Source organism: Battus philenor, unplaced genomic scaffold (assembly GCF_028537555.1).
Source record: "Battus philenor isolate CCGP_79_NKW_IND1 unplaced genomic scaffold, ilBatPhil1.0.hap1 SCAF_30, whole genome shotgun sequence".
Taxonomy (NCBI): domain Eukaryota; kingdom Metazoa; phylum Arthropoda; class Insecta; order Lepidoptera; family Papilionidae; genus Battus; species Battus philenor.
In genome coordinates, this window is record NW_027181694.1 from 1047840 (window position 1) to 1073199 (window position 25360).

General features: G+C 40.4%; 1 protein-coding gene across 1 annotated transcript in view; it reads left to right on the forward strand.

Moving 5' to 3' along the window:
- The first annotated feature begins 4368 nt into the window (after positions 1–4368).
- Positions 4369–25360, forward strand: part of LOC137927234 (uncharacterized) — a 43592-nt gene continuing 22600 nt past the window's right edge. The window contains exons 1-5 of the mRNA XM_068771014.1: positions 4369–4434; positions 10198–10287; positions 12135–12173; positions 23726–23906; positions 24216–24383. Of these exons, the coding sequence (XP_068627115.1) occupies positions 4369–4434; positions 10198–10287; positions 12135–12173; positions 23726–23906; positions 24216–24383 (544 nt within the window). The remainder of the gene's footprint in view (positions 4435–10197; positions 10288–12134; positions 12174–23725; positions 23907–24215; positions 24384–25360) is intronic.

Genomic DNA, 25360 nt, shown 5'->3' on the forward strand with positions numbered 1-25360 from the left:
TGACACTGTCTTTTCATTTCTGGCTGTTGAAAGATGTTACATGTCTGGCACTATCTTTTCATTTGTGGCTGTTGAAAGATGTTACATGTCTGACACTGTCTTTTCAATTTTGGCACTTGAAAGATATTACATGTCTGACACTGTCTTTTCATTTCTGGCGCTTGAAAGATGTTACATGTCTGACACTGTCTTTTCATTTCTGGCGCTTGAAAGATGTTACATGTCTGACACTATCTTTTCATTTCTGGCAGTTGAGTGATGGCAATTCAAATAAGTATTATATTGTTGATACTAGCTTTCCACTTTAAGCAAAAGATGATACATGTCTAATACCAACTTTTAACTTCTAGCTATAAAAAGATATTACATGTCTGATACTAGTGCCGTTAATTTTTAGCCGTAATAAGATATGGTCTGACATTAGTTTTTAATTTTTCTTAGGTACATGTAATATCTAGTTTTTCACTTTTTGACTGAATAAAGTCTAGGATAGGTATCTGTAACCTCTGTATCGCGCCATACGAAGGTATCTCCCCCCCGCCTCGCATGCCCCAGGCGCGGTACAGTGGTTTGACATCTCCCATGCGTTAAGATTTGTCGGTTGTTTGTAACAAAATATGTTGGCATTAGGCAGGTTTATTGTAAACTCTTACCGGAAGAGATATTCCTTTCTGTTTATATCTGACGTTACTGGTTTTTTTCTGGTCTAGATTACTTTCAAAATTATACTACGGTGGACAAAACAAAGCTACATTTCTTCCATATTATCAAAACTCTTCAAAAATTCATTAGTTCCAATTTAAGTGAGTATATTGAATATGGAATATGCAAGTTCTTACAAGTGTGATTCGGTGAAGTCAAGCCAATATTTTAGTTTAGTACGGGGGTCCAGTTACTAATTGTAAACCTTCCATTTTTTTTGTCACATCGACTCGCCCATGGACCTCTTTTAGTCCACCGGTGACCATTTTGGTAATTTAATGTTAACATGATCGCTCAAATGTAAGTATATGTTGGTAGTTTAATAATTAAATTTTATTGCAGGGTGGGCCATTAAGTTAGCGGATTAAAAAGGATTTAAAAAAAATTACAAAAGTTAGGATGTGTTTACAATGTTATAAATGTATGTTTATGATATAGTAAACATATGAAGTTTGTGTCATTTGAATGTACAGATTTGAATCTCAAATTTCGAAGTACCCTCATAAAAAAAATTATGTGGCGCTATCTTGGAACCGATTCCAGCTGATGAATTATTTACAATGAAAGGATGCCTAGTTAAAATTTGCTTATGGCTCATCCTGTATATACGCTATGTGGCTGAAGTTACAGGAGAACGTGAAAATATTTTTGTTTTAATATTATCGATTTAAATAATATTATAAATTTGATTCAGGACTGTTTGTAGATTGAAGTAATATATATGTGGGAATATATAGATGTTTTATTTATTACCTTTTATATTTATGAGCAGTGGTTGCCCAGCGGTGGAGTGGACTTGTGATCGAGGGTTCGATTCACGTGATGCGATTTTGTTTCTAGAGGGTGGAGGCCATAATACGACACTATGATCACCAACCCGCCTGCCAAGCGTGGTGATTATGGTTTTCCCCTCATAGATATCTTTCGGGGAGGCTTATTCCTTGCAGTGGGCGTCTATGAGTTGAAACTACGACCACAGTTGCCCAGACAAGTTTCCAGAGAATGTTCAGCAGCGTCCTCTGCGTACCATAATACGACACTGCGGTCACCAACCCGCCTACCAAGCGTGGTGATTATGGTTTTCCCCTCATAGATATCTTTCGGGGAGGCTTATTCCTTGCAGTGGGCGTCTAAGAGTTGAAACTACGACCATAGTTGCCCAGACAAGTTTCCAGAAATTGGGCAGGAGCGTCCTCTGCGTACCATAATACGACACTGCGATCACCAACCCACCTGCCAAGCGTGGTGATTATGGTTTTCCCCTCATAGATATCTTTCGGGGAGACCTATTCCTTGCAGTGGGCGTATATGGGTTGAAACTACGACCATGGTTCCCAGACAAGTTTCCAGAGAATGTTCAGCAGCGTCCTCTGCGTACCATAATACGACTGCGATCACCAACCCGCCTGCCAAGCGTGGTGATTATGGTTTTCCCCTCAGATATCTTTCGAGGAGGCCTATTCCTTGCAGAAGGCGTATAAGGGTTGAAACTATCACCATAGTTCCCAGAAAAGTTTCAAGAGAATAGGCAGTAGCGTCCGCTGCGTACCATAATACGACACTGCGATCACCAACCCGGCTGCCAAGCGTGGTGATTATGGTTTCCCCCTCATAGATATCTTTCGGGGAGGCCTATTCCTTGCAGTGGGCGTCATGAACTGTAAGGACGGTCAAATCTCACTGACAAGTTTCCAGAGAATGGGCAGTAGTGTCCTCTACGTACCATAATACGACACTGCGATCACCAATCCGCCTGCCAAGCAGTGGGCGTCATGAACTGCAAAGGACAGTCAAAGCTCTTTGACAAGTTTCAGAGAATAGGCAGCATCTTCCTCTGCGTACGTATAACACTACGTTCGCAATCTTGCTTTTCATGCAATTATGATATATCCACCCATAGGAATCTTCGGGGGGGGGGGGGGGGGGCTATTCCTTGCAGTGGGCGTACATGGGCTGAAATTACGACCACGGCTCACAGACAAGTTTCTAGAGAATGGGATGATTGAAAACCCGCTACCCGTGCGTTTATGATACATCCCCCCATATATATCTTTGGTAGGGACTCATGCAGTGGGCGTGTATGGATAGAAACGATATTTGACGTAAGTTATGTTTGAACAATTTTTACCGACTACCCTCAAAATTGTCAAACAGACTTTTCCTTGGAATTTGTTGGGGAAACTTGGTACAGCAATGATACGTAGATAAACGTACAGAATGGCAAGTTGAATTGACAGTGGACAGTCATAGTGTTCAGAATGGCGGTTGGGATTACGAAGCAGCGAGTACACGTGGCGACGAGAATTGTTCACGTCGCCGTAAGATGATGGATGTAAACTGTCTATTGGTATCTATGGGAGAGGCGTCCAGTAGTGGGTTTAATCAGAAATGAAGATAATTGGACTTAAGTGGACTAAAGGTGGACATATGATCTCGATGACGTCATCAGGATACACTAGATGCTGGTTAACTTCTATGAAGAAAAGATGTATGCAAGAGGTTGATTGGAAGAAATTTCCTTTTATCATTAGACCTCCGTATGTACTTCTCTCTCTCTCTATATATAATCCATCTCGGCCATGGTGGAGAATCGGACATCTATTTTTCACTCCCCTAAATGTTAAAGGTGGTCCACCCCTAATTTTCTTTTATTTTTTAGACAACATTTTTTGTATTTAATGGAATCAGGCGTTACTTCGCGGAAGTCCATCCTAAGTAAGAAAAGGACCAATATTTAGCCACTTCCGCACATGCAGTGGTAGTCGTGCAATGAAATGCACCGCCCGCCAGCCCGCTGATAAATGCGTATGCGGAAAACAATGCGAGTCACACAACCGCCACCACCAAATCACTCAACACGTGTTTCACCCCTCCACGGGGCATGCATTTCATTGCACGACTACCACTGCATGTGCGGAAGTGGCTAAATATTGGTCCTTTTCTTACTTAAAATTTTTTGTTTATATTTTTTTATCAGCATATAACAATACATATAACCCTAAATTTTCACCCCTCTACGATGATGTTATTTAGAAATACAAAATGTGGGTTGAAAAAATTAGGGGTGGACCACCCTTAACGTTTGGGGGGATGAAAAATAGATGTCCGATTCTCCACCCTGGTAATGTGCATGAGATTCACGAAAATCGGTCGAGCCGTTTCGGAGGAGTTCAATCACGTACTATGTGACACGAGAATTTTATATATTAGATATATTTCTTTATGTATTTATATATTTTCGTGCTCTCTCGTATCTTTTAAAAAACAATTTCGTTCGAAATTATTGAGTACATACAATGCAATTTAAACCATAATATAAATATATAAACCATAGTCTTTGATCCCTGTTTAGTAATGTTATTATTTGTTTTTCATTGTTTGACTATAAATCATTACATGTTCTCAATGAGATAGTTATAAGGTAACAATTGTAACTAATTTTATTTTTCTAAGCTTCTAAGTTTGTACTTTCTTACTGCCTTTTGTTACTGTCTATCTCCAATAAAGTAAATAAATAAATGTATTCTTATTAGAAAATCGTAGATTGAAAATACATTTAATTGGTTCAATTAAACTAACAATGTAGTTATAGCTCGTTTAATTGGTTAGTTAACCTATCGACAATTGCTTCAGTTAACTGTAGGTTCAGTTTAAACTGAACGCGATATGAAAGCGAGTATTGTTTTGATATTTCTAAATATATTCAAATACATCGCATGCCCTTATTCACCTGTAAGTATTAATATAATTATTCAATGAAGGAAACTGTGTAATATTAATATACATGATGTTTATTTATAAGCTAAACTTTAAAAGGATATTAAAAAATCAATGGCTTCAGAAATAATGTAATGATAATATGGATGAAAAGTATAGTGGGATTCTTACTAGAGTTGGTAGGTCTTGGAGATAACAACGCGAAGTCATGAGTAGAAGTAGGGGCGGCTCCAGCTCGTGTAGCGCCCGTGTGCAATGAAACCCTGGCGCCCCCTAGGCCTCCCCCTCCCCCTTCCCCCGCAGCTATAACTATTAACTTTGCCGTCGTAACAAGAAAGTTTTGTTCATATTCCAACAAGCTAATTTATAAGTAGGTATAGCTTACAGTATGGTATTAGTTACGGCCTTTCTTCTTATGACGGCAGAATAACATTCGTTGGTTTTATGCCTGTAGCCAGTGGCGTAGCTAAGGTATTTGGGGCCTGGGGCAGATTGGGGCTTGGGGCCCCCCCCTCCCTAAAGAATAAATAATTTTAAAATTCAAAACAGAATGTAGTTAATATATATTTTTTTTTGGTTCAAAATAATAAATATATATAAAATAACATTAGATCTTATATATTATCGTGTTCTTGTGATTTAGGGCCCTCTTAAAGAACACTTTGTGTTTTGCGAATGAAAGGCTTTAACACTGTGTATATTATAATTTGTAACCGTTTACTTTTTTTAATGTTCATATTATTTAACAACTTTTTTAGCACAAAAATAGTAAAATTCGATATTCTTTTTATGTTATTTACTTTAAATTATGGTTTTCATTTTTCTTTTAACATTTCATTATTCATTATTCAAAAAAAATATATTTTCAACTTTGGTGCCCCCCCTGCTTGTGGTGCCTGGTGCGGCCGCCCCGCTCGCCACCCCCTAGCTACGCCACTGCCTGTAGCACATCTTTGTTGCGAAACTAAGCGACGAACCGCGATAGTTGATGTTTCGTCTTGTGTTTTAAGTTTTATGGACAGCGAAATAGAAGCGAAATATAACCAATTTGGCCACCACGCTGGCTGGCCGCTTCTGTCATATCATTGTTGTACCATGATGGTCCGAGACGATGCTCTTAGCTGTCTCAGGGAGCACCACGCCCGTGTGCATTGCACACCCTGCACTGTAGGTTAACACGTTCACTGCGGGCCCAATTTTGAAGAACTTTCAGCTGGTGCGGCTGAGGTCGAATTAGCCTCAAGCTGAACTTCCTAGTAGTGCGGTTGAGGCCTTTTCTGCCTCATGTTCATCAATATTTTTTTACAATATTGAGTCAATGCTTCGCAGACATAAAGAAAGCTATATTTGTCTTTGTCATACCTCATACGGTTGAGTGTAAACAGCCGCCGCACTAGAGACAAAACACGAGTTTTACGCGCCGCACCAGTGCAAAGTCTACCATGAGGCTGAATCGACCTCAAGCCGCAGTGAACGTGTTAAGCCGCCCCTGAGAAGAAGTGTATATATTCATTGTATTGTATTGTGTCTGAGATGTTTTTGCTGTTAGCCCTAAGGCTTTTACAGCTTCGGAAATGAGTTCAAGGAACGAAAGGGTCTGTGAACTATAAAACATTCGGGTTACCGAACCTGCATTAGACACTCGGAGGATAAGGCAGTAGAAGCGAGGCTTTCCTGTTAGAGTGTGTTGTTGTTCGTGTACGGTGGAGTGAAAGTATGGAGGGCAGCGTGGACTACTCGGCAATCTAAGGATGCTGATCCTACCTCGAATCGCTCACGCTGTTCGTAGCCGACGCCGTTCACGATGGAGAGTGTTGTGCTTGATATAAGAGCATTACACCAGTTTTTTCGTGCAGCGAGCGGTCGCCAGTAGATTGGTTGATGTAGATGTTGAGTTTGCCGTCAGCGCAGGGACACGCCTCGCGACGGCCCTCCGGTGAATGGTGCTCCCCTACCATAAAGCCTTCGGAGTCGCGGGAGTTTAGGGTGGGGGCCCTAAACTCCCACTAGCTTCAGCGACTCTAAGGCGGACAATGGTTCGACGTGGTCTCGAACCATCGTGATAGCACCACGAGGGTTTCAGGTGTAGCGTATACACGCATACTCCGGGACGGGCTATCGAAAAATAGCACGACGCGAGGGAAGACCACGTGTGATCCCTGACGGGAGATACCGCGCTATTATAGCGCAGAGGGCGACCACCGAGGAGGGGTTTAGTGGGTAGGAATCCCACATATCCCTTTCTTCCCCCTAGAGGTGGGGCATCTTGAACACCGAAAGATTTCCCCCACCGAAATCAAATAAAAAGAGATTGAGTTTGCACTTGCAGTGTTGCGAGTGTCTTAAGCGTGTGGTGTGTGATGAGTGGGCTATGGGAACCTTGAAATAGGATCCGTAAGGATGTCTTTAGGACGCCTTACGAGGTTTCTAAAGGAGGTGCAGGGGGAGTAGCGGGTAAAGTTCGCTATGAGGGGGTTGGGGTGGCAAAAGGCCTCGAAGTATGCCTTTGGAAATCAGGGAGGAGATAATACCCTCCCTGATAGGCGGATAAGAAACCATGAAAGAATTCCTCAGTTATTGCAAAAGAATTATACAATATGCAATAGAAAAAAATAAAAGTTAGGCATCAACAAACAAAAACAAAAACAAAAAAGATATGTAAAAATAAATAAAATTAAACTGTGATAAAGATAAAGATAAAAATGTGATACAACAAAACTAGAAATTAAGAAAATGTAAAATGAAAAGAGGATGAAAGAATGGTAAAACAGAGCAAAAGGGAAAGAAAGCAGAATCGTGGTATAAAAGAACAGAATGAAAGATTATGTGAAGAATGAAAGAGAAGAGAATGAAAATAAAATAATTAAGTGAATAAATTAAATGCTAATAAAAAAGGGAACGATGGCCCACAATAGCGGGGGTCATAAAAAAAAGTATGCCTTTAAGCATGCCTGGAAGAACTTCTGAACGGTTTCGAGTTTGAGGTCACTGTGGAGGTCGATGTTACCTTGGAACCTCGCGCCGGTTGCGAGCCACGTGAAGCGGTTCTTGTATATTCATCAAGCTTAGTTCATATTTATACCGATTCAATGTTCGACCAATGAAAATCGTCGGCAAATCATAAGCCGCGATTATTGTAGCGCGATCTCTTTCGCACGATGTATATAAAGAAATATATTTCTATGGGATTCCCCTTTTCTATGTGAAGTACCAAATTATAGCTCCTAAAACTAAATAAAAAAAATAATTATTGTTTACTGTCTGTTCCTGTAGACTTTGTACACCCTGAAGTTACTGTATTTTGTCCAATCGTATTAGAATAGAAAATAAAAATTAATGTAACATATTTCAAAGTGGTTATTTTATATTGGGATAGCTTTTTGCTGACATATATACTATGCATTCACTCCTAATAAAGCTTTTATATTTAACTAGAAATTGGTAGCTCGCGAGCTAAAGACAAGAAAGATATATATCTTTGCAAAAGATATAATCACTCTCCAGCGCGCGCGTTGAAATTGTATCTCTATGTCTTTGTACTTGTAACGAATTGCGGCTCAGAGTTAGAGGGAGATGGGCTTATGCAGCAATTTACATGTAAAAGAGAGACACGGATAGCTTTTCCATGTTTGTATAAAAATGTAAACTACGGATTTTCGGAACGACGACATCACGCGCGTTTATCTTTGTTGTGCTTTATGACAAAGACATGAAATGATTAATAGGAATATTTCACACGTTTTATTCCGCCTTACCGAGTTAGTCTGAGCTAAAAGAGCCGAAGATATAAAGGATGTATGTTTAGTGTTAGCTGCCTCATTCTCTCTGAGCTGAATGAGTTAAAGATATAAAAGAGTGATATATACGCCAAGATCGAAAAGAAATAAATCACTCTTTTTGTCAGGTATACATTATTACAATACCAGGGTGAATCAAAAAGTTCTTAGAAGTGCATATATATGAAACCTTTTTGGATCAAGTTCGATATTCAAATTAAAGAGTGTCTATCACACTATATTTATGCAGACTGTCACTTGTTTTTGTCAGTTCGTTCGCATGTAATAAATTTTTTTGTGCAACGAGTTGCTAAAAAGTCAAAATTATGGATAAAAGTGAGTTACGTGCGGTGATAAAATATCTCAGTTTGAAAAAAATGTCTACGAAGGAAATTTTTTTGGACATTCAGCAGAAATTAGGGGGTGATGCTGTACCCTATTCTACGGTTGCGTACTGGGTGGCTGAATTTAAAAGAGGTAGATCAAGCTGTAAAGATGACCCGCGTTCTGGGCGGCCTTCAACCTCCGTTACAGAAGAAAATGTCAAAAAGGTTGAGAATCTGGTTTTGGAAGACAGAAGAATGACTATAAAACATATAGCTGAGATCCTAAAGATATCTTTTGGTAGCGTTCAATCCATTTTAATTGATTCACTGGGGTTCAAAAAAGTGTCTGCAAGATGGGTGCCACGAATGTTAACCGACGAAAACAAAAAGCGACGTTTGGAAATTTCCAAGCGTAATCTCGAAATGTTCCAGCGTGATTCGGATAATTTTTGTCGTCGTCTTGTCACCATGGATGAAACGTGGGTCCACCATTTTGATCCTGAAACTAAAAGACAAAGCATGTCTTGGAAACGACCATCCTCTCCATCAATTAAGAAATTTCGAGTTGCTCCTACCGCTGGCAAAGTTATGGCCTCTGTGTTCTGGGATAGTGAAGGAATCCTTTTTATTGATTACATGCCAAAAGGCCAGACGATTACTGGACCCTATTATGCAAATTTAATCCCGAAAGTGCGTGAAGCGATTCAATAAAAACGTCGTGGAAAACTGTCATTGGGCGTGTTGTTCCTTGAAGATAACGCTCCTGCTCATCGATCGGAAGTTGCGCTCAACGCAATCCGCTGTGCTGGCTTCAATCTCCTTGACCACCCACCATATTATCCGGACTTAGCCCCAAGTGATTTTCACTTATTTCCAAAATTAAAAGAGGAAATTCGTGGAACAAAATTTCACAATAATGACGCGGTTATAGCTGCCGTAGAGGACTTTTTCGAGAGTCAAGAAAATAATTTTTTTTCACAAGGAATAAGGAAGTTAGAAACGCGTTATTCTAAATGCATTGCATTGGAGTGAGATTATGTAGAAAAATAAAATATTATTATTTAAATCTTTGCATTTTTTAATATTGATTCCAAGAATTTTTTGATTCACCCTCGTATATATATTGTATAAAAGGTTATATGGGACATTGACATGTTTCGGATTAAAAAAATGTTGATTTTCACGTAAAAAATAGATGATATATTACATCAAAATATCGTTGAAAGACTATCGAGTTTCTAGGATGATACATATTTAAGAAATTTGAACCAATATACCAGTAACCACACGTTCAAATATATATTTAAATGTACATTATGCCTGTCTTTACTTTATGAAACTTAGTTAACGATATACGAAAAAATAAATATTTATTTTATACAAAATTTTCCACTTGTAAATATTAGAATTTTTTTAGACCAGGGATGAGAAACTCGCGGCCCGCAAGCCGCTTGCGTCACCTTAAACATGCGGCCCGCAATGCATTTCTAAAATTGAATTTGTATTATCTATTATCACTCTATCTGTTTTTATCTCAACGTGAAATCTCTGCTTTACCTCAACGTTTTACGTTTTATCTTTATAAATTGGCCCGTTGATTAAAAAGGATCCTGACCCCTGTGTTATACAAATCTTTTTAAGAGTTGGAACTGTTCATCATTACGTGTATCCAACAGGGCGGTGATGAGGTACAAGCGGGAAGTGTTCTCCTCCCAGCGACTCGCAGGGGAAGGTACCTCGCCAACATCGTGAGGAGACAGGCTGTTGTGAGTATATCGTAATGACCTGGTGATCTCATAACAGATGAATACAAGATGTCCACTGCACGGTATAAGCTTCAACCAACTATCACCAAGAAGGTTGGTACTCCGCTATCCTATTTCGACGGTCCACCAAGAGGGTCTTATTTATTGATATCTGATGCACCTTCCGGATGTAAGAAAAGGACCAATATATACAAATCACTCAACACGTGTTTCTCCCCTCCACGGGGCATCTTTAGATCTTTTGATTCCATTAAATACCTTCAGGATGAACAAAAGATACTTGTCCTCTGGGTTGACTGGGTTATATGGGATTCCTTTGGTACCTTTGGAGAGACCACCTGATCTTCTACGAAACTCAAAGTTGCCCTTCAGTCCTGTGCCAAAACACATCCCCGGAGAAAGCTTGCTTCCACAGGCATGCCATTTCAATCGCCTGAAGGTTGGTCGTCAGTACAGGCCCCTCATCCCATAATAGATAATTCGATGCAAAAAAAAAACACTTGCCGGATGGTTAAACTTATAATATTACAGAACAATAAATCTCAATCTCAGTTACAAGTATTTCCTTTGTTGAACAGCGGTTGAAGCGACACGTCCGCTCGGTAGCGCGGCGCGTCAGAAAGTGAGCGAGATGTACCGAGTGTAAGAAGGGGCATGCGAAAACAAACGCGTTCATAGATAATAAATTTGGATGCGTTCAAATGAACGCCACACGCCTTTTATGTCAGATACCTTAGAACAATTCTAGTGAAATCGGGCTGAAAGCTTACATGCGATCTACTCCAACTGCCACTTGGGTTCGAGTCACCAATACTGATAATAAAAGACAGAAATACTTTACTTATCATAGAATGATTTATATTTCTTAATCATGTTAATATCTATCTATTAGGATTGTAAATATCTCAGAGCTAGTAGGAATAAAAATATATACTTTATATATACTAAAAAAACATTGAAATATATAGTTTAAAAACCTTCATATTTATAACGTGGTAGTTTGTATAAAATAACTTACTGTGTAATAACTTTCTTTTGTCTAGTTTTTGGACCTCTTGTCATGTTGAGGAAAAGGAACTTTTTATTTCTTCCATCCTTTCAGTTTCTATTTTCTTATATCCTTCTCTTTCTTAACAATCTCTATTAATCTTTCTAAATTTTTAATGAAATCAGGCGTTACCTTGCGGAAGTCTATCCTAAGTAAGAAAAGGACCAATATTTAGCCACTTCCGCACATGTAGTGGTAGTCGTGTGTCGTCATGGACTCTGTTTATGGCACTAATCGGTGTAACATTACTCCTGAAGATGCCCCGTGGAGGGGTGAAACACGTGTTGAGTAATTTGACGGTGGCGGTTGTGTAATTCGCATTGTTTGCCGCATACGCATTTATCAGCGGGCTGGCGGGCGGTGCACTTTGTTGCACGACTACCACTGCATGTGCGGAAGTGGCTAAATATTGGTCCTTTTCTTACTTCTTTCCAAATTCTATACATTTTCCTTCTTTCTCTTACAATTTATTTGCATTCCATTCGCACCTAGCCTCGCTATATATATGTATATACATTACGTACTATTTTTTTTAATTTCTTGTCTGTCTGTTTGTTCCGAATAATCTCTATGGCTGGACCAGTGTCGGGACTTATACTCGCAAGTATCTGATGTAATAAAGGAGTATCTCAGGCTTTTTATAAAAAAAAAATTAAACGAAAAAAAAAAATAACCTAAACTTTTTTTTAATTTCAACTTGAAGTTGCGGACATAACCAGTATTTAATATATATGTTAATCATTTTCCTAAAAAGACAATTGAGATAATTCTTTTTTCAAATAATATTGTCATTTTCTAGGATGGAACTGGAATAAAATTCAACAAGGACGCTGATAGAGTAAGTATTTTGATATTGATTTTTAGCAATATCTAATAGAAATCTCAACAAGTGATACTGTCATCAAAAGGTAAGGTGAATTTGTTTAGTAAATGCAAATTATTTATTTATTAATTTCATCACCTTCAAAGTGATCACTGTTCGATAAAACGCACTTTTACCAACGTTTTTACCAGTCCCAGAAACTGTCTGAATAGTCCTATTCCGCTATAGGCTTCAAGATCTTCGATTCGGTTTTTATATCCTCAATCGTGTCAAAACGTCCCCACATTAGCCTTTTAACTTTATCGAATTGAAATCGCTCGGAGCCAAATCAGGCGAATACGGTGTTGGTGGACAAATTCTTTCTCTATTTTTTTTACTTTCTTCACAAAATCTTTAATTCTTCCAGTTGTAATAATCTTTCTAACGTCGCATTTCTTTCTTCGTCTACATTTATTTACAATTTTTTCATATACTTTTTATTTATTTATTCAATTATGAATACGGTTGTTGAACGACTAACACGGACGCAATTAAACGTGGCAATTAAACGTTTTTACAAACAGACGCTTGCAAAATGTTATAGACATATATACCGATCTAGGAAAAATTACCTGTCTTCCTAATACCAGGAAGTTTTAAATGATATTTGCACTTTACTTTTTGATCACAGTGATATATACCCGAATTTAAGTTACAGTGCGTTGATGATGTCTTTGTTTCCCTGATGTGGTATAGTTAAAAAGCCTATTTACCATGGTAACAACATAACTTAAGAATGATCTTACCGATTTCATTGCTAGTTTTGTAATTAATATTATAATACTTTGTAGAAGGTTATTCTGAAAACGAAATTATAAAAGAGTAATGACGATTAAACACTTATTTTAAGGTTCGCATTGAAATTCGTGCATATGACAATTCTCATTGCGCTTCCCACGTATGACAGTTCGTATTGAACTTCGCGCATTTGACAATTCTCTTTCAACTTCGCACGTTTGACAGTTCACTATGAACTACGCGCGTTTGACGCTTCACTTAGCACTTTATGCATTTGACAGTTCGTATTGAACTTCGCGCATTTGACAATTCTCTTTGCGCTTCCCACGTATGACATTTCGCTTTGAAATACGCGTGTTTGACAGTTCTCTTTGAACTTACCACGTTTGACAGTTCACTATGAACTACGCGCGTTTGATGCTTCGCTTAGCACTTTATGCATTTGACAGTTCGCATTGAACTTCGCGCATTTGACAATTCTCTTTGCGCTTCCCACGTATGACATTTCGCATTGAAATACGCGTGTTTGACAGTTCTCTTTGAACTTACCACGTTTGACAGTTCACTATGAACTACGCGCGTTTGATGCTTCGCTTAGCACTTTATGCATTTGACAGTTCGCATTGAACTTCGCGCATTTGACAATTCTCTTTGCGCTTCCCACGTATGACATTTCGCTTTGAAATACGCGTGTTTGACAGTTCTCTTTGAACTTACCACGTTTGACAGTTCACTATGAACTACGCGCGTTTGATGCTTCGCTTAGCACTTTATGCATTTGACAGTTCGCATTGAACTTCGCGCATTTGACAATTCTCTTTGCGCTTCCCACGTATGACATTTCGCATTGAAATACGCGTGTTTGACAGTTCTCTATCAACTTACCACGTTTGACAGTTCACTGTGAACTACGCGCGTTTGACGCTTCGCTTAGCACTTTATGCATTAGACAGTTCGCATTCAACTTCGTGCATTTGACCATTCTTTTTGCGCTTCCCACGTATGACATTTCGCTTTGAAGTACGCGTGTTTGACAGTTCTCTTTGAACTTACCACGTTTGACAGTTCACTGTGAACTAAGCGCGTTTGACGCTCCGCTTAGCGCTTTATGCATTAGACAGTTCGCATTCAACTTCGTGCATTTGACCATTCTTTTTGCGCTTCCCACGTATGACATTTCGCTTTGAAGTACGCGTGTTTGACAGTTCTCTTTGAACTTACCACGTTTGACAGTTCACTGTGAACTAAGCGCGTTTGACGCTCCGCTTAGCGCTTTATGCATTAGACAGTTCGCATTCAACTTCGTGCATTTGACCATTCTTTTTGCGCTTCCCACGTATGACATTTCGCTTTGAAGTACGCGTGTTTGACAATTCTTTTTCAACTTCCAACGTTTGACAGTTCACTGTGAACTAAGCGCGTTTGACGCTCCGCTTAGCGCTTTATGCATTAGACAGTTCGCATTCAACTTCGTGCATTTGACCATTCTTTTTGCGCTTCCCACGTATGACATTTCGCTTTGAAGTACGCGTGTTTGACAATTCTTTTTCAACTTCCAACGTTTGACAGTTCACTGTGAACTAAGCGCGTTTGACGCTCCGCTTAGCGCTTTATGCATTAGACAGTTCGCATTCAACTTCGTGTATTTGACCATTCTTTTTGCGCTTCCCACGTATGACATTTCGCTTTGAAGTACGCGTGTTTGACAGTTCTCTTTGAACTTACCACGTTTGACAGTTCACTGTGAACTAAGCGCGTTTGACGCTCCGCTTAGCGCTTTATGCATTAGACAGTTCGCATTCAACTTCGTGTATTTGACCATTCTTTTTGCGCTTCCCACGTATGACATTTCGCTTTGAAGTACGCGTGTTTGACAGTTCTCTTTGAACTTACCACGTTTGACAGTTCACTGTGAACTAAGCGCGTTTGACGCTCCGCTTAGCGCTTTATGCATTAGACAGTTCGCATTCAACTTCGTGCATTTGACCATTCTTTTTGCGCTTCCCACGTATGACATTTCGCTTTGAAGTACGCGTGTTTGACAGTTCTCTTTGAACTTACCACGTTTGACAGTTCACTGTGAACTAAGCGCGTTTGACGCTCCGCTTAGCGCTTTATGCATTAGACAGTTCGCATTCAACTTCGTGCATTTGACCATTCTTTTTGCGCTTCCCACGTATGACATTTCGCTTTGAAGTACGCGTGTTTGACAGTTCTCTTTGAACTTACCACGTTTGACAGTTCACTGTGAACTAAGCGCGTTTGACGCTCCGCTTAGAGCTTTATGCATTAGACAGTTCGCATTCAACTTCGTGCATTTGACCATTCTTTTTGCGCTTCCCACGTATGACATTTCGCTTTGAAGTACGCGTGTTTGACAGTTCTCTTTGAACTTACCACGTTTGACAGTTCACTGTGAACTAAGCGCGTTTGACGCTCCGCTTAGCGCTTTATGCATTAGACAGTTCGCATTCAACTTCGTGCATTTGACCATTCTATTTGCGCTTCCCACGTATGACATTTCGCTTTGAAGTACGCGTGTTTGACAATTCTTTTTCAACTTCCAACGTTTGACAGTTCACTGTGAACTAAGCGCGTTTGACGCTCCGCTTAGCGCTTTATGCATTAGACAGTTCGCATTCAACTTCGTGCATTTGACCATTCTTTTTGCGCTTCCCACGTATGACATTTCGCTTTGAAGTACGCGTGTTTGACAATTCTTTTTCAACTTCCAACGTTTGACAGTTCACTGTGAACTAAGCGCGTTTGACGCTCCGCTTAGCGCTTTATGCATTAGACAGTTCGCATTCAACTTCGTGCATTTGACCATTCTTTTTGCGCTTCCCACGTATGACATTTCGCTTTGAAGTACGCGTGTTTGACAGTTCTCTTTGAACTTACCACGTTTGACAGTTCACTGTGAACTAAGCGCGTTTGACGCTCCGCTTAGCGCTTTATGCATTAGACAGTTCGCATTCAACTTCGTGCATTTGACCATTCTTTTTGCGCTTCCCACGTATGACATTTCGCTTTGAAGTACGCGTGTTTGACAATTCTTTTTCAACTTCCAACGTTTGACAGTTCACTGTGAACTAAGCGCGTTTGACGCTCCGCTTAGCGCTTTATGCATTAGACAGTTCGCATTCAACTTCGTGTATTTGACCATTCTTTTTGCGCTTCCCACGTATGACATTTCGCTTTGAAGTACGCGTGTTTGACAGTTCTCTTTGAACTTACCACGTTTGACAGTTCACTGTGAACTAAGCGCGTTTGACGCTCCGCTTAGAGCTTTATGCATTAGACAGTTCGCATTCAACTTCGTGTATTTGACCATTCTTTTTGCGCTTCCCACGTATGACATTTCGCTTTGAAGTACGCGTGTTTGACAGTTCTCTTTGAACTTACCACGTTTGACAGTTCACTGTGAACTAAGCGCGTTTGACGCTCCGCTTAGCGCTTTATGCATTAGACAGTTCGCATTCAACTTCGTGCATTTGACCATTCTTTTTGCGCTTCCCACGTATGACATTTCGCTTTGAAGTACGCGTGTTTGACAGTTCTCTTTGAACTTACCACGTTTGACAGTTCACTGTGAACTACGCGCGTTCGACGCTTCGCTTAGCGCTTTATGCATTAGACAGTTCGCATTCAACTTCGTGCATTTGACAATTCTCTTTGCGCTTCCCACGTATGACATTTCGCTTTGAAATACGCGTGTTTGACAGTTGTCTTTGAACTTACCACGTTTGACAGTTCACTGTGAACTACGCGCGTTCGACGCTTCGCTTAGCGCTTTATGCATTAGACAGTTCGCATTCAACTTCGTGCATTTGACCATTCTATTTGCGCTTCCCACGTATGACATTTCGCTTTGAAGTACGCGTGTTTGACAGTTCTCTTTGAACTTACCACGTTTGACAGTTCACTGTGAACTAAGCGCGTTTGACGCTCCGCTTAGCGCTTTATGCATTAGACAGTTCGCATTCAACTTCGTGCATTTGACCATTCTTTTTGCGCTTCCCACGTATGACATTTCGCTTTGAAGTACGCGTGTTTGACAGTTCTCTTTGAACTTACCACGTTTGACAGTTCACTGTGAACTAAGCGCGTTTGACGCTCCGCTTAGAGCTTTATGCATTAGACAGTTCGCATTCAACTTCGTGCATTTGACCATTCTTTTTGCGCTTCCCACGTATGACATTTCGCTTTGAAGTACGCGTGTTTGACAATTCTTTTTCAACTTCCAACGTTTGACAGTTCACTGTGAACTAAGCGCGTTTGACGCTCCGCTTAGCGCTTTATGCATTAGACAGTTCGCATTCAACTTCGTGCATTTGACCATTCTTTTTGCGCTTCCCACGTATGACATTTCGCTTTGAAGTACGCGTGTTTGACAGTTCTCTTTGAACTTACCACGTTTGACAGTTCACTGTGAACTAAGCGCGTTTGACGCTCCGCTTAGAGCTTTATGCATTAGACAGTTCGCATTCAACTTCGTGCATTTGACCATTCTTTTTGCGCTTCCCACGTATGACATTTCGCTTTGAAGTACGCGTGTTTGACAATTCTTTTTCAACTTCCAACGTTTGACAGTTCACTGTGAACTAAGCGCGTTTGACGCTCCGCTTAGCGCTTTATGCATTAGACAGTTCGCATTCAACTTCGTGCATTTGACCATTCTTTTTGCGCTTCCCACGTATGACATTTCGCTTTGAAGTACGCGTGTTTGACAGTTCTCTTTGAACTTACCACGTTTGACAGTTCACTGTGAACTAAGCGCGTTTGACGCTCCGCTTAGCGCTTTATGCATTAGACAGTTCGCATTCAACTTCGTGCATTTGACCATTCTTTTTGCGCTTCCCACGTATGACATTTCGCTTTGAAGTACGCGTGTTTGACAATTCTTTTTCAACTTCCAACGTTTGACAGTTCACTGTGAACTACGCGCGTTTGACGCTCCGCTTAGCGCTTTATGCATTAGACAGTTCGCATTCAACTTCGTGCATTTGACCATTCTTTTTGCGCTTCCCACGTATGACATTTCGCTTTGAAGTACGCGTGTTTGACAGTTCTCTTTGAACTTACCACGTTTGACAGTTCACTGTGAACTAAGCGCGTTTGACGCTCCGCTTAGCGCTTTATGCATTAGACAGTTCGCATTCAACTTCGTGCATTTGACCATTCTTTTTGCGCTTCCCACGTATGACATTTCGCTTTGAAGTACGCGTGTTTGACAGTTCTCTTTGAACTTACCACGTTTGACAGTTCACTGTGAACTAAGCGCGTTTGACGCTCCGCTTAGCGCTTTATGCATTAGACAGTTCGCATTCAACTTCGTGCATTTGACCATTCTTTTTGCGCTTCCCACGTATGACATTTCGCTTTGAAGTACGCGTGTTTGACAATTCTTTTTCAACTTCCAACGTTTGACAGTTCACTGTGAACTAAGCGCGTTTGACGCTCCGCTTAGCGCTTTATGCATTAGACAGTTCGCATTCAACTTCGTGCATTTGACCATTCTTTTTGCGCTTCCCACGTATGACATTTCGCTTTGAAGTACGCGTGTTTGACAATTCTTTTTCAACTTCCAACGTTTGACAGTTCACTGTGAACTAAGCGCGTTTGACGCTCCGCTTAGCGCTTTATGCATTAGACAGTTCGCATTCAACTTCGTGTATTTGACCATTCTTTTTGCGCTTCCCACGTATGACATTTCGCTTTGAAGTACGCGTGTTTGACAGTTCTCTTTGAACTTACCACGTTTGACAGTTCACTGTGAACTAAGCGCGTTTGACGCTCCGCTTAGCGCTTTATGCATTAGACAGTTCGCATTCAACTTCGTGTATTTGACCATTCTTTTTGCGCTTCCCACGTATGACATTTCGCTTTGAAGTACGCGTGTTTGACAGTTCTCTTTGAACTTACCACGTTTGACAGTTCACTGTGAACTAAGCGCGTTTGACGCTCCGCTTAGCGCTTTATGCATTAGACAGTTCGCATTCAACTTCGTGCATTTGACCATTCTTTTTGCGCTTCCCACGTATGACATTTCGCTTTGAAGTACGCGTGTTTGACAGTTCTCTTTGAACTTACCACGTTTGACAGTTCACTGTGAACTAAGCGCGTTTGACGCTCCGCTTAGCGCTTTATGCATTAGACAGTTCGCATTCAACTTCGTGCATTTGACCATTCTTTTTGCGCTTCCCACGTATGACATTTCGCTTTGAAGTACGCGTGTTTGACAGTTCTCTTTGAACTTACCACGTTTGACAGTTCACTGTGAACTAAGCGCGTTTGACGCTCCGCTTAGAGCTTTATGCATTAGACAGTTCGCATTCAACTTCGTGCATTTGACCATTCTTTTTGCGCTTCCCACGTATGACATTTCGCTTTGAAGTACGCGTGTTTGACAGTTCTCTTTGAACTTACCACGTTTGACAGTTCACTGTGAACTAAGCGCGTTTGACGCTCCGCTTAGCGCTTTATGCATTAGACAGTTCGCATTCAACTTCGTGCATTTGACCATTCTATTTGCGCTTCCCACGTATGACATTTCGCTTTGAAGTACGCGTGTTTGACAATTCTTTTTCAACTTCCAACGTTTGACAGTTCACTGTGAACTAAGCGCGTTTGACGCTCCGCTTAGCGCTTTATGCATTAGACAGTTCGCATTCAACTTCGTGCATTTGACCATTCTTTTTGCGCTTCCCACGTATGACATTTCGCTTTGAAGTACGCGTGTTTGACAATTCTTTTTCAACTTCCAACGTTTGACAGTTCACTGTGAACTAAGCGCGTTTGACGCTCCGCTTAGCGCTTTATGCATTAGACAGTTCGCATTCAACTTCGTGCATTTGACCATTCTTTTTGCGCTTCCCACGTATGACATTTCGCTTTGAAGTACGCGTGTTTGACAGTTCTCTTTGAACTTACCACGTTTGACAGTTCACTGTGAACTAAGCGCGTTTGACGCTCCGCTTAGCGCTTTATGCATTAGACAGTTCGCATTCAACTTCGTGCATTTGACCATTCTTTTTGCGCTTCCCACGTATGACATTTCGCTTTGAAGTACGCGTGTTTGACAATTCTTTTTCAACTTCCAACGTTTGACAGTTCACTGTGAACTAAGCGCGTTTGACGCTCCGCTTAGCGCTTTATGCATTAGACAGTTCGCATTCAACTTCGTGTATTTGACCATTCTTTTTGCGCTTCCCACGTATGACATTTCGCTTTGAAGTACGCGTGTTTGACAGTTCTCTTTGAACTTACCACGTTTGACAGTTCACTGTGAACTAAGCGCGTTTGACGCTCCGCTTAGAGCTTTATGCATTAGACAGTTCGCATTCAACTTCGTGTATTTGACCATTCTTTTTGCGCTTCCCACGTATGACATTTCGCTTTGAAGTACGCGTGTTTGACAGTTCTCTTTGAACTTACCACGTTTGACAGTTCACTGTGAACTAAGCGCGTTTGACGCTCCGCTTAGCGCTTTATGCATTAGACAGTTCGCATTCAACTTCGTGCATTTGACCATTCTTTTTGCGCTTCCCACGTATGACATTTCGCTTTGAAGTACGCGTGTTTGACAGTTCTCTTTGAACTTACCACGTTTGACAGTTCACTGTGAACTAAGCGCGTTTGACGCTCCGCTTAGAGCTTTATGCATTAGACAGTTCGCATTCAACTTCGTGTATTTGACCATTCTTTTTGCGCTTCCCACGTATGACATTTCGCTTTGAAGTACGCGTGTTTGACAGTTCTCTTTGAACTTACCACGTTTGACAGTTCACTGTGAACTAAGCGCGTTTGACGCTCCGCTTAGCGCTTTATGCATTAGACAGTTCGCATTCAACTTCGTGCATTTGACCATTCTTTTTGCGCTTCCCACGTATGACATTTCGCTTTGAAGTACGCGTGTTTGACAGTTCTCTTTGAACTTACCACGTTTGACAGTTCACTGTGAACTAAGCGCGTTTGACGCTCCGCTTAGCGCTTTATGCATTAGACAGTTCGCATTCAACTTCGTGCATTTGACCATTCTTTTTGCGCTTCCCACGTATGACATTTCGCTTTGAAGTACGCGTGTTTGACAGTTCTCTTTGAACTTACCACGTTTGACAGTTCACTGTGAACTAAGCGCGTTTGACGCTCCGCTTAGCGCTTTATGCATTAGACAGTTCGCATTCAACTTCGTGCATTTGACCATTCTTTTTGCGCTTCCCACGTATGACATTTCGCTTTGAAGTACGCGTGTTTGACAGTTCTCTTTGAACTTACCACGTTTGACAGTTCACTGTGAACTAAGCGCGTTTGACGCTCCGCTTAGCGCTTTATGCATTAGACAGTTCGCATTCAACTTCGTGCATTTGACCATTCTTTTTGCGCTTCCCACGTATGACATTTCGCTTTGAAGTACGCGTGTTTGACAGTTCTCTTTGAACTTACCACGTTTGACAGTTCACTGTGAACTAAGCGCGTTTGACGCTCCGCTTAGCGCTTTATGCATTAGACAGTTCGCATTCAACTTCGTGCATTTGACCATTCTTTTTGCGCTTCCCACGTATGACATTTCGCTTTGGAATACGCGTGTTTGATAGTTCTCTATCAACTTACCACGTTTGACAGTTTATTATGAACTACGCGCGTATAACGCTTCACTTAGCGCTTTATGCATTGGACAGTTCGCATTGAACTTCGTGCATTTGACAATTCTCTTTGCGCTTCCCACGTATGACATTTCGCTTTGAAATACGCGTGTTTGATAGTTCTCTATCAACTTACCACGTTTGACAGTTTATTATGAACTACGCGCGTATAACGCTTCACTTAGCGCTTTATGCATTGGACAGTTCGCATTGAACTTCGTGCATTTGACAATTCTTTTTGCGCTTCCCACGTATGACATTTCGCTTTGGAATACGCGTGTTTGATAGTTCTCTATCAACTTACCACGTTTGACAGTTCACTATGAACTACGCGCGTATAACGCTTCACTTAGCGCTTTATGCATTGGACAGTTCGCATTGAACTTCGTGCATTTGACCATTCTATTTGCGCTTCCCACGTATGACGTTTCGCTTTGGAATACGCGTGTTTGATAGTTCTCTATCAACTTACCACGTTTGACAGTTTATTATGAACTACGCGCGTATAACGCTTCACTTAGCGCTTTATGCATTGGACAGTTCGCATTGAACTTCGTGCATTTGACAATTCTCTTTGCGCTTCCCACGTATGACATTTCGCTTTGGAATACGCGTGTTTGATAGTTCTCTATCAACTTACCACGTTTGACAGTTTATTATGAACTACGCGCGTATAACGCTTCACTTAGCGCTTTATGCATTGGACAGTTCGCATTGAACTTCGTGCATTTGACAATTCTCTTTGCGCTTCCCACGTATGACATTTCGCTTTGAAATACGCGTGTTTGACAGTTCTCTATCAACTTACCACGTTTGACAGTTTATTATGAACTACGCGCGTATAACGCTTCACTTAGCGCTTTATGCATTGGACAGTTCGCATTGAACTTCGTGCATTTGACAATTCTCTTTGCGCTTCCCACGTATGACATTTCGCTTTGAAATACGCGTGTTTGATAGTTCTCTATCAACTTACCACGTTTGACAGTTTATTATGAACTACGCGCGTATAACGCTTCACTTAGCCCTTTATGCATTAGACAGTTCGCATTGAACTTCGTGCATTTGACCATTCTTTTTGCGCTTCCCACGTATGACATTTCGCTTTGAAATATGCATGTTTGATAATTCTCTATCAACTTACCACGTTTGACAGTTCACTATGAACTACGCGCGTATAACGCTTCACTTAGCGCTTTATGCATTTGACAATCGTATTGAACTTCGCGCATTTGACAATTCTCTTTGCGTTTTCCACGTATGACATTTCGCTTTGGAATACGCGTGTTTGACAGTTCTCTTTCAACTTACCACGTTTGACAGTTTATTATGAACTACGCGCGTATAACGCTTCGCTTAGCGCTTTATGAATTTGACAGTTCGTATTGAACTTCGCGCATTTGACAATTCTCTTTGCGTTTTCCACGTATGACATTTCGCTTTGGAATACGCGTGTTTGACAGTTCTCTTTCAACTTACCACGTTTGACAGTTTATTATGAACTACGCGCGTATAACGCTTCGCTTAGCGCTTTATGAATTTGACAGTTCGTATTGAACTTCGCGCATTTGACAATTCTCTTTGCGTTTTCCACGTATGACATTTCGCTTTGGAATACGCGTGTTTGACAGTTCTCTTTCAACTTACCACGTTTGACAGTTTATTATGAACCACGCGCGTTTGGTGCTACGCTTAGCACTTCATACATTGGACAGTTCGTATTGAACTTTCTTCATATTCACAACGTGGTAGCTAGTATCAAATAATTTACTGTATAATAACTCTCTTTTGTCCAGTTTTTGTACCTTTTGTCATGTTGAGGAAAATGAACTTTTTTATTTCTTCCATCCTTTCAGTTTCTATTTTCTTAGATCCTTCTCTTTCTTAACAATATCTATTACTCTTTCTAAATTCTACACATTTTACTTCTTTGTCTTACAATTTATTTGCATTCCATTTTCACCTAGCCTTTGATGCTTCGCTTAGCATTTCATGCATTAGACAGTTCGCATTGAACTTACTGCACTCGACAGTTTTGTTTGAATTTCGTACCTTTTCTTGTCCAGAAGTAATTATTAAACATTAGTTCTATGTTTCTTTTTAAACTGAAATAAAAATTCTATGTATTTATCTGTCACCCGTCAGATAAACGCAGAAGCAAAGAAGAAGGTTGACGTGCTTTCGGAGGAACTTCTCCCTTACATAATAGCAGAACAAGAGAGAAGGACAACGCTGTATAGAAGAATAATGACAGCTATACAGAACGGAGAGAAGGGAGTGACTATTGCGGAAATTAGAAACAAGCCTCCTTTGATAATTAGAAAAGGTAAATATTGTTAAACCTAAATCACAGGTGCATAGTTGGGTCTCTCTTTCGCGCAGCTGTCTGTCTTTTTCATGGTTTCACGGCCACTAATTGGCTAACACAGGGTTTTGTTTAGAGTCAGGCCTAGAGGGCGCTAGGGTTTCATTGCACACGAGCTAGAGCCGCCCCTGGGGGGAGGCCTATGCCTTGTGAGGGCTGAAAGGTTTTTTTACTTTTATAGGCTTTGGATGCTAATTTTAAAACATTCCTGACCGAACACCTGTATCGGTTTCAATTTACATACTAAATCTTGTATCATTACTTTTCCAGGTCTTCTTTACAGGTGTCCAGCTAATCGGGCTCCTAAAGAGCCTGACGGATCGGGCTCGCTGATGTGCGAGGACGATATCGAACCTACTCAGGTCATGTACGACTCCTGTCTTAGTGCAGAGGATAAAGATCTTTATGTCGCTGAGAATAAATACTTCTTTTGTAATAGTGAGTGTTAACATAATTTTTTTTGTTGGCCCTATTTTTAGAATCTCTTATTCTCATCTACATCGTAAGAGATATATATATATATATATATATATATATATATATATATATATCATATACATATATATATATATATATATATATGTCGTACCCTGTAAAATAATAACAAATATGTGATATGTGTTGTGATGTTTCTAGTTTCTAATGAAGTTTAAAAAGGGACTATACCAGTGAAGGTGTATAGTGTTCATTTTTAATTCTCATCCTTTCTCTCCTCATAGTTTTCTCTTCTTTGTGTGTGGCAGGGACGTTAGAACTTCGGATTAAATGTTTATTTCAGTTTTGTATATCTATTAATCTTCCACATTCTTTTCTTCACTATTTCTTTTTCTCTATTCTTTCAAGTAAGAAAAGGACCAATATTTAGCCACTAGCACACCACCGTCAAATCACTCAACACGTGTTTCACCCCTCCACGGGGCATCTTCAGGAGTTATGTTACACCGATTAGTGCCAGCTCACTGCTGTCGCTCACACTGGTGATTTAAGATCTAACTGTGGCAGTTGTGTAATTCGCATTGTTTGCCGCATACGCATTTATCAGCGGGCTGGCGGGCGGTGCACTTTGTTGCACGACTACCACTGCATGTGCGGAAGTGGCTAAATATTGGGTCTTTTTCTTACTTAGGTTGGACTTCCGCAAGGTAACGCCTGATTCCATTAAATATCTATTCTTTCATTTTTCACATTTTTATTCACCGCTTTCTGATCATCTTTCATACATCACCGTTTTTTCCACATATGCATTCCTGGTAACATTTGATTTTTATCTATCTTCTTATTTTTTCTTTATTTATCTTTAATTATATTTCTATCGATGGTCTGCTACGCAGAGTGATATTCAACGTCCCCCATGAGGGAGGCGACATTTTCTTTCTTTATTTTCTTACCTACTTTCACCAAGATCAAGGCGGAGT